This window comes from Hevea brasiliensis, unplaced genomic scaffold (assembly GCF_030052815.1).
Source record: "Hevea brasiliensis isolate MT/VB/25A 57/8 unplaced genomic scaffold, ASM3005281v1 Scaf384, whole genome shotgun sequence".
Classification (NCBI taxonomy): Eukaryota; Viridiplantae; Streptophyta; class Magnoliopsida; order Malpighiales; family Euphorbiaceae; genus Hevea; species Hevea brasiliensis.
This window is the reverse complement of record NW_026614900.1, coordinates 1-15,699: the sequence shown is the minus strand read 5'-3', so window position 1 is coordinate 15,699 and position 15,699 is coordinate 1. Positions and strand designations below refer to the sequence as shown.

General features: G+C 31.1%; 3 protein-coding genes across 4 annotated transcripts; 1 reads left to right on the top strand and 2 right to left on the bottom strand.

The window, feature by feature from the left end:
• The first annotated feature begins 4,127 nt into the window (after positions 1 to 4,127).
• On the top strand, positions 4,128 to 6,001 carry LOC131177262 (pentatricopeptide repeat-containing protein At3g14580, mitochondrial-like). The gene has a single exon (XM_058142228.1). It carries the CDS (start codon positions 4,170 to 4,172, stop codon positions 5,418 to 5,420), a length of 1,251 nt encoding a protein of 416 aa, XP_057998211.1. The 5' UTR covers positions 4,128 to 4,169; the 3' UTR covers positions 5,421 to 6,001.
• Positions 6,002 to 6,486: 485 nt separating this feature from the next.
• LOC110647843 (putative F-box protein At1g65770) lies at positions 6,487 to 10,147 on the bottom strand. Of its 2 annotated transcripts, XR_009146848.1 has the most exons (3): positions 8,796 to 10,147; positions 6,939 to 7,098; positions 6,487 to 6,803 (listed from the first exon to the last, which is right to left on the bottom strand). XR_009146848.1 is itself a non-coding variant. In XM_021801856.2 (2 exons), the coding sequence occupies exon 1, from the start codon at positions 9,980 to 9,982 to the stop codon at positions 8,819 to 8,821; it is 1,164 nt and encodes a 387-aa protein (XP_021657548.2). In that variant the 5' UTR covers positions 9,983 to 10,145; the 3' UTR covers positions 6,487 to 6,803; positions 8,796 to 8,818. The 2 variants fall into 2 exon arrangements, 1 of the variants encoding a protein (XP_021657548.2); XM_021801856.2 differs by lacking the exon at positions 6,939 to 7,098 and having other exon boundaries at positions 8,796 to 10,145.
• Positions 10,148 to 11,959: 1,812 nt separating this feature from the next.
• On the bottom strand, positions 11,960 to 12,775 carry LOC110647423 (F-box protein SKIP23). The gene has a single exon (XM_058142227.1). It carries the CDS (start codon positions 12,773 to 12,775, stop codon positions 11,960 to 11,962), a length of 816 nt encoding a protein of 271 aa, XP_057998210.1.
• Positions 12,776 to 15,699: the final 2,924 nt, after the last annotated feature.

The following is a 15,699-nucleotide window of genomic DNA, read 5'->3' as shown; positions in this document are numbered from 1 at the left end:
GCCAAATTTTTAGTTTTGGTGTCCCTAGTTGCACTATTCTATTGGTCATCTTTCCGTTGGAATTTGTCAAAACTTTCTTCATAGAAAATGTTCCCTATTGTCTTAAGTTTATTTTTCTTTTTGAATCACTCCAATTGGAGTTTTTTAGCTCAAGTTATGTCCAAAATACGGTTATTATTCATGCTGCAGATTTTAGTTCTAGCAGATTTATTGATCCAAATTCGTTCAGCAATTTAATCAAGTTAAGTCCATAATTTGGTCTAATTTTCTTCATATGAAATGTTCTACTATGTCTTAGGTTTCCATCGGTTCAAGAATCACTTGAATCGGAGTTTTCTAGAGAGAGTTATAGCCATTGAAACTTTACTGTTCATATGGTAAATTTGCAGTCCTGCAGATTCAGTGATTCAACATTTTTCAGTGATTTGATTGGTTTAATGGCATAATTTGGGTTGGTGTTCTTCATGAGAGTTTTAGGTCTATATCCCATCTAACCACTGGTAAAATTTCAGGTCATTTTGACCTGCCTAGCTCAAGTTATGACCAAATGAATAAACACTATTCATTTGGTCAGTTGTACAGAGGCAGACTGTGATTTTTCAACTTTGGTCAATTTGTTTACTAGGTTTTGGTCACTTTTTGGGCATGCTTCCTGAATAAAAATTGTGTAATTTAGTGTCTATTTTCATTCCCAATTGGTCCCATACCAATTGGACTTGTAAAATTTCATTTTTGGTCCTTCAAAGTTGACTTGGTCATGCTGCTAGCAGCATGACCACACTCCCTCCGAATTTGGCTTTAATTCAAACACTTCTAACACACTTAATCAGGTCACAAATGACCATTTCTCACTTCACATTAGGTCAAAGACACCATTTACAAGTTTCTCATATTTTTTGTCTCTAAACTCTAATGTCCAAAACCCTAATTTTCTAAATTCTTCATAATTCATACAATTAAAATGTTCTAATCATCTTTACATGCTTAATCAAGCTTACATAATTGATTGAACTAAAACACTTCAACATCTCCTAATTCCATGGCTGCCAAATTCTCACTCTCATTATTCAAGCTTAGTTTTCTTTATTTCTAATGAAATTTCATCACATTTAAACTTAAATTCATGCATTTGATAAAAATCTAAGCTTAAAGTTACACTTACCTCAATTTGTGAATTCTCTAATTCTTCAATTCACCACTTTCCTCTTCCTTTTTGTTCACAAGATACTTGTCAAGATCCAAAAACAAGATTTACTTAAAGGAGTTAGGGAGTTTATAAAATAAAATCAAGCTTTGAAAGCTTGAGATGGGTGTTAATGGTGGAAAGGAAATGAGAGAAATAAGAGAGAAAGGGGTGACGGAAAATGGAAGAAGAAGAAGTATTTTTTTTTTCTTTTTGTTATTTTATGCCTTTTTAATACATAGTTATCCCATAATTTTCAATTTCTTAAATTAGTAAGTTTATTGTATCATGCATGATGTCATGCATGATGTAATCAACCTTTTTCAACTTTTTTTTTCTTTTTATTTTTATTTTTCTTTAGTTCTTTAATTTAATTCCAGATTCTAAAATTTTCTTTTCTCTGATTTTATTTGACAGTTAGGTCGGGAGTCAGCTCTCGGGGTCAATTGACCAAATTGCCCCTCGCCAGTTCATCCCGGTTTACAATTAATTCAATATTTCTTTCGGCTCACGGACTGATTATTTGGTAACTTAATGATTCTTTTTCATAATTTTCTCTTTTCCAATGTGTTCGTAAGGGTCCTAAGGACCAGCGGCGTCACATTTCTGATTCGAAATTTGAGTTTAAATCGACTTTGATGCGTTCAGAAGGTCACTCATTCTTTGTGACTCTCGGCTCGTTTAACTTCTTATGTTCTTTTCTTATTTATACTTAACTAATTGGCAATTACTAATTATTTGTGTTTATGGTTTCTCTAGTTGTCTTAAGTATGGCTCTAATCCCCTTAATTGTCCGGAATGACACCGGTCACTGGAACAGTGAAATATACCAGGCTATACAAATAGGGGTGTTACATGGCACGATTATAACCGTATCATAAGTGGGTCGACACGAATTCAACACGAACACGAATAAACCTAATCTAAACCCTATATTTTCATGTCGTGTTCGTGTTCGTGAGTCGTGTCCAAAATCGCCACCCTACTGAAACACTAACAAGAAGATCCGTCTCTCCAAATTCGATAACCATCTTTAGAAGCCATTCCACCACTGCCTACAGCGAAGAACACCGGCTACCAGAGAGAAAAGCACGAATCACTAGACAGTGTTCTATCTAATGGGAAACTCAACCAAAATAAGCAGCATGCAACACTCAACATGATGAATGAATTCCCCAGATCATCGTACCTAGAAGCACAGTTGGTAGGAAGGGATCATCTTCAACCAAGGGAGCGTCAAACCAAAGAGATGCCAGATGAATCGGGAATAGGCGTGGCAGAGCTCAGCATCTCAGTCTCATCAAGCTAAGACGATCTAGGTCCTTTGAGAGTACCAGCCAATTAACAAGACAAGCCATGAAGAGGATGACTGCAGATTCAACATTGCATATCCTAAATAAAACCCTCACAGAGACAAGCATAAGAAATTGATATGCAACAAACCGAACACAAACAAAACCATACATCACCTAACCGAAAGGGAGAGAGATAAGCCACCCCTCCGCATAGAAAGAGCCATCCCCTACCCATAAGGGTCTGTTTGTATGAGGGTAAGAGAGGGGTAAACAAAAGTAAGGAGGGATAATTAATTATTTTACTCTTATTTAGGAAGAGGTGAGTTAACGGGGATAAAGGTAAGTAAGGGTAAGCCTTACCCCTCAAATCTTTTTTTTTTTTTTAAACTCCATATTGGGGTGTAAGGGGGTAAAGAGGGAGAGAGTATAGTTACGAATATTTTTATTTTTACACCTCTTAATTTTACTTCTCATTCATCTCTTTTCAAATATAAAGAATATATATTATCTCTCTTTACCTTTTCATTAATTTACTCCTTTCCAAATATGAGATTTTTTTTATTGTAACTCTCCCTACCCTTCTCCTTCTTTACCCTTTTACCCTTCTCCTTCTTTACCCTTTTTTACCCTTCCATTATTTTCCCTTCTCTCATCTCATCCAAACAGATCCTAAGGGTAAGGGCAAGGGATAGCCATAAATCTGACCGATGAAAGGAAGGCTACCAAGACAAGGAAAAGAGTTTCTCTCACTGAGAAGGGAGACTAGGCTCCCACTTTAATTTTTTCACACGCAAAATTGTAATCATAATTCTATTTCTTTTAATTATTGACTAATAGAAGAGTGAATATGTAAATTAAAATATTAATAGAATTAAGTATTATGAATTAATTAATTTAATTTTACAAGTGCAGAAATGAGAGATTATTAGATATTTTAAGTGTATATTTACTATCATTCATAATTTTATGAGATATATTTTTTATAGAGTCTACTCTTATGAGGAAGGATATTATTTTTATATATATACTGAAAATATTCTATAATATACTGCATAAAAATTGATTGATTAATTTCTTTAAATTTCATAGACTAATAAACAGTAATCGATCCTTGACTTCTTTATAAAGACTGCAAGTTCTACTTATAGTCCGAAACTAGAAAGTCTTATTTTTATGAGCAAGAATACTATATTTTTATATGAATTAAAGCTTGATTCAACCCTTATAAGAAGAGTTTGATTTAATTATTTTTAATTTTTTATCTAATTTAATTTAAAATTTTTAATTTAAACTCAATTTAATTTAAAAATAAAAAAAATAAAAAAAAATTAAATTTCTTAATTTTTAAACTTAAACCAAGAAATAAAAAAAATTAGTCTCAAAATTAAAAAACTCTACTTCTTAATTTTTAATTTAAATAAAAAAAAAATTTAGTTAATAAATCTGTTTTGCTAAATTGATCTTAAATTGAAAATTTTAAATTAAATTAAATAAAAAATTAAAAATAAATTAAATTAAATTTTTTAATAAATATAAAGATTAAATTAAATATTTTTTCATTTTTTATACGTCAAAAATATTTTATAATTTCTGTACAATAATTGATTGATTAATTTCTTCAAATTTCATAGGCTAACTTGATTTCTTTATAATGACTGCAAGATCTACTTCTAGCCCCAAGCTATAGCAGAATGCACGATCTTTCATTTCTTGCTCACTGTAAGAAAGCTCAATGTTCAATCGCTCACTGTCTCCTACCTCGTCGAAGACGCCCTCTTCAAAATATAATTGCTATATTCCCTTCTTTTAATTTCTTCTCTTCAGTACCTTCTTCTTCTTCTTCTTTGTCACCCCAACATCCTCTTCCTACTCGCTACAAGCTTAACCACAAGGATTGGCTGTCTCCAAATGAAATTTTAAGCATTTTTCAAAACCTTAAAGACCCAAATTCAGTGATCTCCGTCTGGAATCAATATTCAAAGCGAAACGACTACAAACCTAATGAAGTTATTTACACCCTTGTCATAAACCAGCTTGCCCAAGCTAAAAACTTTGATGCCATTGAAGATATCATGCAAAGAATCAAACTTGAAAAGTCCTGCCGTTTGTCAAATGATTTCTTTTACAATGTGATCAAGATTTATGGCCATTTAGCGGGTCGAATCAAGAAAGCAATAGAAACCCTTCTTGATATGCCAAAGGGTTATAATTGTTGGCCAACTGTGAAAACTTTTAATCTTGTGTTGAACTTGCTTGTATCTGCAAAGCTTTTTAATGTAGTTCATGAGATATATGTGAAAGCTCCAGTGTTGGGTGTAGAGATTGATGCTTGTTGTCTTAATATCCTCATTAAAGGGTTATGTGAAAATGGGGATTTGGAGGCAGCATTCTACGTGCTCGACGAATTTCCTAAACAAAGGTGTAGGCCTAATGTGAGAACATTCTCAACCTTGATGCATTACTTATGTGGAAAAGGGGAGGTGAACAAGGCATTTGGATTGCTTGAGAGAATGGAAATAGAGGGTATTGATGTGGATACGATCAGTTTCAACATCTTGATTTCAGGGTTGAGGAAGCAAGGAAGGATTGAGGAGGGAATGGAGCTGCTGGAGACAATGAAGCTCAAGGGGTGTGAACCAAATTTAGGGTCTTATCAAGAGGTTTTATATGGTTTGCTTGATGTCGAGAAGTTTAAGGAGGCAAAAGAATTCATGAGTATGATGATCTGTGAGGGGAATAGTCCTAGTTTTGTTTCCTACAAGAAGTTGATTCATGGGCTTTGCAAGGAGAAGTTGATTAGGGACGTTGATTGGGTTTTGAAGCAAATGGTGAAGCAAGGTTTTGTCCCAAAAATGGGAATGTGGAGGCAGGTTCTAGGCAGCATATTTTCAGGGACCAATGCTTCTAATTGCATCCGCATAAGTCAAATTGTCAGTGGCTAGCACCATGGAACCTGAACCTTTTATTATTAAATTCTGTTTTCCAGATGTGGAGTGTTTCCCAGAACATGTTTGAGAGAACCTCCAAGCCAAAGGGCGACAATCTGTGTGCTGATTTGAGGATTGTCCTTGATATCCTTGTGCAGGTTCCTATCCTAGTTTCTTATCGCTAGCTGATTCCTAATTTCTCAATTTCCCCCATCAGATGTTTGCCGAGGTACATGAACGTGGAGTTTGCGCCTGATGCATATACATTTTGTGCATTTTACTTAAATAAGGAACTACCTGAATTGCCGGTGATCAATTGGAAACGGTTGTTATTCTGTTTTGATAGTTTTATTTGGATCCTATGGCTAACCAACTTTATGAGAGTCCATGCAGATACAGAATTGTAGTCCAACATGGTTGCTCAAGAGCAACTTCTGTCAAGCTTCTGACTTTTGTGTCTCACGTATTGTTTATACATGTTTATCATGATTCGGTTCATGACAAGTAAATTTGGTCTCTAGGACTCTTGCAAGTCAATATTTGTATTCTGAACGAAAGGAAAAATTTATTAATTGGTGCTTGTTTTTTCCTAGTCATTAACATTGCATGATATGCGCTCGACTTTATCTTGCGTGAGTGGAAGTGTTGGTGACTAGCGTCATTGATTGTTTAGATTTTTAAATTATGTTAGTAGGGGTGGACATGCTTTGAGAGAATCATCTGATTAAAGGACAAAAATTCTTGAGCTGGTTTGAGAATTGTCTTTGATTTGATGTCCCTGCATATACCTATCTGAGTTTCTGAAATTCCGATACGGTTGTCTTTGATTTGATGTCCCTGCATTACTCTTGCCATTTTAAGCACCTCAATTGAAGTAGTTGCTTCACCAATCACCAACCTGAGCTATGCACTACCGCCACTTCAGTGAATTAAGACACATCACAGCTAGATTTCAAATGGATGCCGCATAATATTGACAAAGCCCTCGCTTTTCTTTTTACCTTCCCAGTCTAGCTCCGTTCTTAAATACGACGCAAGTTGAATCATTCTTGTTTTCAAAAGGCAGATGGTGAATTTGCAATTATTTCAGCAACTTGGTTCTACAACTTCCTTCACAACTAATCCAATTTCCATAAGAGTTATATTTAACAAAATAGATAAACAGTGCACTTGCTTATGTAAACAAGTTGATAGTACATAAACATCCCTTAATTCATGTGGTTCATCAACATCCCAAGTCACATGCTTATGTAAGATTGAAGTACCAACATTGACTACACTAGAGAGAATGCGATGGAAGGTGTTGATCATGAGGGCCTGAAACTAAATTCTGATAGATTTACATGTTGGAGTAGCCTACGCCTTCATAACTGCAGAAAAGCTCTTTTAACAGGTCACCTATAGAAAATCATTGCAAAATATTATTGCATGAGTATAATAACTAGCAAAATATATAGGAATTATCAAACAAATTAAATATATACAGGAATTATCAATCCTCAATGTCAAATAATATAAATTCTATAACATCACCAGAAGCAATGGAATGGATTGCAATACTCTCTAGTTACTGCCCTTTTTTTTTTGTGACATCCACTTGCTGTCAGGAGCCTTTCGGAATTTCATTTCAAAGTTTGAAAAACAATTCACCAACTTGATCTCTCATTCAGACCTTCTTGGTAAGAGGTACAACCTTGTACATCAGTATATGTTTATAATTACGCCTAAAATCTGATACATGTAACTCATTGTATAACAATTTCTGGATTGATAGCACCTAAACTTGTTTATCTGTCAAGTAAAACCTAACATATAATCATTTTCTTATCAAAAGTTACCACTTTACTAAGCAACTAAGTCTTGTTTATCTGTCAAGCAAAACATAACACAATCATTTTCTTATCAAAAGTTACCACTTTACTAAGCAACTGAGTACTCGCATTATTATAGAGTCTTGCCCTGCCTAAGACTAAATTTCAAAGCCCAACATCTTGCCAAAGAACATAGGCAAGTGGCAGAGCTCGGCTATCCTGAAACATATTAAAAGAACTAGAAATTGAGAATGAAAAGCGAAATATATATATATGTAATGACTGTGACTAACTTCCTTATTAGTCACAACCGGTGCATACAACTCTTATTAATAAACAAACCCTTCAGTCTTACGCAAAGCATGAGAAAAGCTGGATTCATCATACATGTAGACACTGTGAAGCACTACTACTATCTGCTGTCTTCAGATTGTGGAGTGAATGAGAAACAGGAATCCCCATCTAGTGCACAAACAAATATTAATATTGATGACACAACATTTGAAGGTTGGGGTGTGGGTTTGGTATCATTGCACGCAATAGAAATGGAAAGGTCATGCTTGCTGCGTCAAAAAGGGAGCAGACCAAATATCTTGTGGTTGTGGCTGAGGTGCATGCAATGAAATGGGTGTGGAGCTAACACTTTATTTGGGTCGTTCAGACATAATTGTTGAAACAGATTCATCCTTTGTGATTAAATAGATGCAAGAGAAAACACGGACTTTCCTCCCTGAATTTGGTGGTAAATGATATTTAATGATTAACTGTCAAAATTCTGCACTTACGCTTATAGACATGTCATATGTCAGCAAACTCTATGTCTTACTAATTAGGTAGGAATGCTGTTAATAAATAAAAATAAAATAAAATAAAAAACTTTTACTTTTTGCTTGTGGAATTCATTTTAATATCTTTTAATAGGACATTTTTACGAACAAGAAAACTTCCATTCATCTAACTACGATATAATTGATAAAACTCTGGCTGCCCTTGCCTGCCAAATTTTTTAGTCTGCCACTGATTAACAGTAGCCTTCAAGACAATAATTTTATCTTTACCTATACGTATGCACCAAACCATCACAGCATATGAAAATTTGAACCTAACAGAAATAAGAAACAAGCAGAAAATCCCTATTTAAGAAGAAAACTCATAGTTTCTTAAATAGAATCTTAAATAGAAAAGCTACAGCTTTTGAATATTAAAGTTTACAAGAAATCTTAAATAATCAAATTCAATTATTAGATATTGATACTTCTAAACATAATATATCAATCTAGGTTAAATAATACAAGTTTTTGAACTCCAAAAGCGTCAAAACAGTAAAGGAGATTTGTGTTATAATTTATCTCTGCTTGAGAATTAACATTCTGCTTATCATCTCCATTGAAGTCTTGGATTCATTTAATGAACATTATTTTCCTTCAATTTGCTAAGTTAAAAAAGAACAGTCAAAAAGAACAATGATGCTCTTTTATGTGACTGAAGACACAGTAGCAAGGACAAAGTAATCCAGTTATAAGGGATCAATAAGATCATATTGAAATAAGATAGAAATATCACAATATTCTGAACTTACATTAAACTTCTGGCCAAATTTGGTCATGCTGAGAAAATTTTGGGTGGCCAGAATACGTCAGAGTACTCAGGTAATGTTGTTACTTTCTCAATGATGTGATCCTCTAATCGGAACAGGAAAATGCTATCACTTTTTAATCCTTTTCCCTTAACATCATCATCGTCTGTGAAGTAAACACAGTTCCCTTTACCTCCCAAAAAATCAGTAGATGAAATGGAGAAAGAACAATCCACACCCAAAACAAAGGCTCTATCACCCAATGATTTCACATCAACCCATGTACCCCACTCTTCATCAAGCTTATGAATTCTGAAAGCAATAGCTTTAGGACTACACATCCTGTATCTCCTTCGACGAAAAGAGAAACTAAGACGCCTAACATCAAGATTCTCATAATCATTCCATGTTCTCCTATCTCCATCAAGATATCTATCAACTACATAAAGATCCCCACATGACTCCACCAAATTCTTCTGGCTACCACAACCGAACAAAGGAGGGGAATACTGAATCAGCTTCAAGGACGAATCAATCCAAGAAACTGTACCCCATCTATCAACAACATAAAATTGGCCCTTATATTCAATAATGTCATCATATTGAAAATTCTTATCATCTAAAAGCGTCCAACTCTCATCTCCATATTTCCAATAACCCAATTTTCCTTCGTGGTAAATGGCAAGAATGGAAAGCTCATGTTCACTATATCTAGCAGAACTTGGAAATAAAAGAACTTTATTTATCCCAAAAAGATAGAATCCAGATAGGGATTTAAGCATGAAAGCTTTACTTAACATGAAAAACCGGAAGTCCAGCAAGTTCAACATGATTGGAGAGTACCTGACTTGGGAATTTGAGAGTGGATGAAAAAACTTCAATTTACCCAGTTTTGTCTCTCCAATTTTAGTTAACCAGGCCTTGGGCTTTGATTCGGAAGAAAAAGAATTTTTATTCTGACGGGAAAATTCCATTCTGCAAATGGTGGCCTGAGAAAGAACGGCATCGACGCCGATGGGCATAGGAAGTTTAAGGATGAGAGGAGGAATATCTTCATCAAAGGAAGGAAATGGAACGGAGGATCGCCAGGAAGTGCAGACAGAGCGAAATCGGAGAACATCGACACGAAAATCGAGGCATTTGGAGATAGTTTCCAAAAGCTCCTTGGGAAGATCGGTCCACCCGCTCATCTTTGAAGAAATTGGCAGATGAAGCAGCTGGATGTAGAAGCTTTATGTTGGCTGGTGGTTTGTGGAGGTTTCAGAGACTGTTTTATATATTTTTGCATTGACTCGATCAACCGTTTTCCGTCGAGTAAACAAAGCATTATTGGAGGGTAGATTGTCCTTGTTGACTTTGTTAACGTCCAGCTATTTAGCTGTATTTTTTTCCGACAACCCTATCTCTATGATGTAAGCCCGCTAGTGTTTCATGATGCAAGCAGAGCTCCTTGCTATCTGGCCCACCTAACCCTTTATTTGAAAGGAAAGAAATAGAGGAAAAAAGAAACAAAAGAGATGATTTCTAAACTTCTTTTGTTTGAATAAAAAATAGAAAGAGAGAAAAATTGAATGAAAATTCAATTTCTCAAAACATTTTTCTTAAATTTAAAGTAAATGAAGGAAAATTAAGGGAATTTTATATTAAAATTATTTGTATATTTTTAATATTATATAATAATAAAATTATGAACACAAGTAATTTTATTAAAAAATAAATTTTATTTCAATTTTATTTTAATAAAATATTCAAATAATATAAAATAAATTTCTTTCCTTTTCTTTTCAATTCATCCTCATTCCCTCTACACATCTAATAGTCTGTTCACTTGCTGAAAATTGCGATAATTTTATGAAAAATTTTTCTAAAAATATTAGAAAACAGAATCACGAAATCATATATGCCATTTTTCCAAATAAGGCCAATTTTCTAAAATTTAACTAAAATTTAGAAAAACGGTTTTAAATTGTTTTCTTTATAACAAAATTTTATTTTCCAATTTTTTGTAAATAGAACCATGACTTTCATATAACTAAAATTATGTTATAACTTTTTAATTTTTAAAATTAAATAATTATTTGAAAAATATTTATTTACAATGATAAAAAAATTTATATTATTATAAAATAAATTAATAATAAATTTTAAAAATTTTAAAAATAAAATAAAATTTTAAATATATTTTTATAATAACCTATTTTTTAATTATAAAAGATATGAATTATTATTTTTTAAATTAAAAAATAATTTTCATGAATACGTTTTTCATGTTTCTCTTTGTTTTTTATAAAAAAATAAAATTATAATTTTCAAATAAAATAGAAAATAGAAAATAAAAATCTGTTTCAGAAAAGTGTTCATAAGTAAACAGATTCTAAGGATCCAAACAAAGGATAAGGGTCAGCTTCCAACAAAGAGGAAAAAAGCTTTAAGACCTCAGCAAATGACTAACCACTCCTATTAAGCAGAGGAAACTTCTAGCCTCAGGAAACTAGTCCATCTGCATGCTGCCTCACCATAAATTTCAAGATTTGCAACCCAAAAAACCAAACACAAAAACTATAAAACAATCCAACCCAAAATGGAAAGGGAGAACCATGGCTAGATAAGAGAAGATATCGTCCCTCGCCCTTGAAGGGCCAGAGAAGCCTACTGAAGGCAAGACGCTCGACCAAACTCGAGAGAAACTAAGAAAAGCTAGAGAGAAGATTCTCTCCCTAGAAAGGTATGAGAGAAAATTGCTCAATTGATGAATTCATTATAGCTCTAATAATATATTTGGACAAATAAAAATACTAATGTAAGAATTCGTTGGCCTAATATATAGACAATTTATCTATTGATATTTGTAACATGCAAAACTTTCTTGATCCTTAGGAAACAACACAGTCATACATATATATATAAATATACACCCATTTGTGACTATTGAAGAGAATACTGATCCAATTGAAATTACATAACCTACCCTTAATATTACTTAAGAAAATGTATGTGAAGAAGTTTGACAGATGAACAGAATTCTTAATATTTCAGCAATATAACTCGTAAAGCTAGGTAAGAAAAGAAAGACATGTATGTACTTATGTATAGCTCATTCATTTTCTTCGGATCATGGAAAGTTAAGAAATTGAACCTTTTACATCTCGATCAAGATTTACGTTCGTTCATCCAGATGAAGATGAAGATGAAGATGAATCTGCATTGATCCAGGTTGGAGATGGCCCAAATATGTGGGAATAAGGTCTATTATGAAGTGGAAATGTTAGCCGCCCAATGCTGCCGTCAACTAAATTGAACACGCCCATGAACTGATCATGAAAGCTTTCAAATCCCCCACCTTTCTTTGGTAAAATAGTTTTGTCAATGAAAATTATGCAATTTCCTTCTAGTTCAGAAAAATCCTGAGCTGAAGTAGAGAAAGAACTGTGACCCACAAAGAATATTCTATCTCCAATGCTTTTCACGGGATCCCAATCATGTTCTTCCTCATTCAGCTTATAAACTCTGAAATCAACCACCATACATTGTGTCTCAGCATTTGATTGACGATCGCATTCTCCTTTAACGAATCCATCTACTAGATAAAGATCTCCGCATGATTCCACTAAAAACTTCTCAATACCTTCACGATATAATGGAGCTGCAATTTTTTTAGCCCTCGAGGATGAAAAATCAATCACAGAAAGCATCCCCCATTTGTCCACAACATAAAATTGCCCTTTATAAACTATAATATCACAGTAATAACAAAACCCACCATTTACAATGGTCCAATTCTCATCCCCAAATCTCCAATAACACAATCTTCCATGTCCAGATTTTCTTCCATGTTCAGTGATCGCAAGAACTGTGCAATCTTCAATTTTATTCCAAGCAAAATCAGGGTAAACAATCACTTTATTTACCCTAAACATCGTATTCAGATTGAAAGCCATAAGATCCCTTGGAAGTTCAGACCAATTACAAGCTACCCTATCCATCTTCGTTCTGGAGATCAAGAAATCCTAAACCTTTGAACCACTGATTTTTCGCTCATCGTTATTGTGTTGGCGCTTCTATAAAGGGGAGAAGCGTAGGGGAAGTTTGACCTTTGGCGGTGCAATTGTTTGGTTTTTTTTTTTTTTAACTTTTTTTTTTTAAATTATGCAGCCAATAAGATTTAAGATTTAAGGAATAATTAGATAGGCTGAGTTAAATTCTAAAACGAGTTTGTGTGATAAATAATTAAATTTAAAAGATCAGAAATTTAATACCATGAAGAGTTTAAAGTTTATATGTTTAGTATTTAGTATCAAATTTATTTATATAAATATTTAATTAAAAATAAAATATATATATTTTTATAATAATATTTTATATAAATAGATTTTAAATATTTTGAAATTATTAAAATTTTAAAATATAAATATTAATAAAAATATTTTTTATATAAATTATTAATTAAAATATATAAAATTAAATGAATTAAAATATTTTTTAGATAATAATAATTGGATTCTGATAATTGATAATAAATTTTAATCGAATTTGAATTTTAAAAATATTAATCATATTCTGATTTTGGTAGGGAAATTTCTACTGATATTCTATTCATTATTATCTCTAGTAGTTATCACTCAACTTTATCAGTATTTTTATAAAAATTATTAAATTTTAATTTTTTTTATAAAATTTATATAATTTTAATTTTATTTCATAAAAATTATTGTGATTGAAAATTTAAAATTTTAATATTAATTTATGATATTATTAATTATTTTATAAATAAAATTATTTAATTAATGATTACTAATAAAAAAAATGGAAAAAAAAAAGGTATTTGATGGCTAAGAAGGTAGCTGAAATGCTTTTTATGCATTTTTTTTATGAAATTAATAAAATATGATAATTATATTTATAAAATAATTGATAAGTAAATAAATTAATTTAAAAATTTTTAATTTTTGTGATTTTTATATTTTCATAAAAAAAATTAAAATTTAATAACTTTAATAAAAATATTGATAAAATTAAGTGATCGCGTGTAACAGTTATTTAAATTTAAGTAAAGAGTTTATAATTTCTATTTAATATTTTTTTTATTTCACATTAATTAAAAAAATAAAATAATAAATTTTATCTAGTATGTTTCTAATATACTCTCAACTCATGTTGTTTCATTAAAAATTAAATTATTTATATTACTAGATTTTTCTTAAAACTAATAAATTTTACTTTTAAATGCATATTAAATAGGAACATATTAATAAGTTAATAAATAAATTATTATTCAAAAAAGTAGCATATAATTTTTTTTTAAAAAAACCTACATTTATGCGATAAAGGAAGCAAAATTTTCTTAATTTCCTTTTTTTTGTTCTTTCAAGAAAGGAATTATGTATTTTTTAAAATCACTAACTAGCTACTAGATATATGCAACCATTTTTTTTTTTGTTATTTTCAATTTGTAAATATATATATTTTTATAATTGAGAATTATTAGTTATTTTTATTAAATATATAAATATTAATAAATTCTTTCTAGAAATACAACATAAATTTATGAGATGAATTAAAGTTAACAAAAACATTTATTCCCCTTTTTTTATGTGGATCATTTATTAGAATGGATGAATTCTGTACGGCTGGTTCAATATTATTTTACAAATACAGAGAGAATTTGTCGGTTAGAAATCATAATGCAATATTGGAAAGAGAAACAGAATCAATTGAACTTTGGCAAATCTTTTCTATTCAACCATGAGACAATCTCAACATGGAAAGCCTCTTGTGGGAAAGGACCATTTATTCAATACGCTTCTTAATACAAGGAAAATGGGTTTGTAGCTTAGCCCTGCTTTCCAATTCTTCCAAGCAGTACAAGAAGACTCTTGCAAATCATAAAATTTGAAATGGAAAATTAAATTGACATTCAATAAACATGAGCATGAAACATAATTAAGGAAAAATATAATTCAAAACCAAACACCACCACCACCACCTTTTTAACAAAAGCATGCATAATTGGTATTATATCGTTAGACCATTCACATTAGCTTGCTAATTTCCATCTAGTTATATAAAAGCCAAACATGCTCAAGAGTCACAGTTGATGAACAAAAGAGAGAGAGACAACGGCTTACTACTATATATAGCTACTCAGCAGTGACTTCTTTGATTTGCCTGCATTCATGGTTTGCCCAACTTCTTTAAAAAACCCTTTTCAAAAGGTAATCTGTGACAATCAAGATGAAAACACACATTATTAATATTATTCAACGTTCTCACAATCATGACATAATAGATTTGTTAATACAATTCAATAAATTTAGTGCAAATCAGACAAATTATAGGGTGTTTGGTTTACTGATTTTAGTGCGGTGATAGGTGATAGATCTCAAACATGTAAATTATAATGTTTGATAAGTTTAAAAAATAAAGGCGATAAGCGATGGATAGGCGATATGATCATCAACTGCACTTTACATTAGCTTTATTTTTTAGGGTTATTTCTCATCAGCTGATAGCTAATTTGATTTTATTTTTTATTTTGACCATATTATCATTTCTTATTTAATTCGAAAATTAATATTATTAATACTTTTATATTTTTCATTTATAATTTTAATATTTTAATTAACATATTTCACCTTTATTAAAATATTTTTTATTAATAACATAAAATATAAAAATATTTATTTATATCTAAAAACTTAAAATTAATTATAAGTTTTTTCTTTATCAACAATAATAATTACTTTATTATCTTTTTATTTTTTAAAATTATTTAATTATTTTAAAAAAAAATTAATTATTTTTTATTTTAATAATAAAATAAATAATATAATATAATAGATTAATAATTATATTTTTATTTTAATAATATAATAAATGATTTATTATATTAATTTGATAATTGTATATT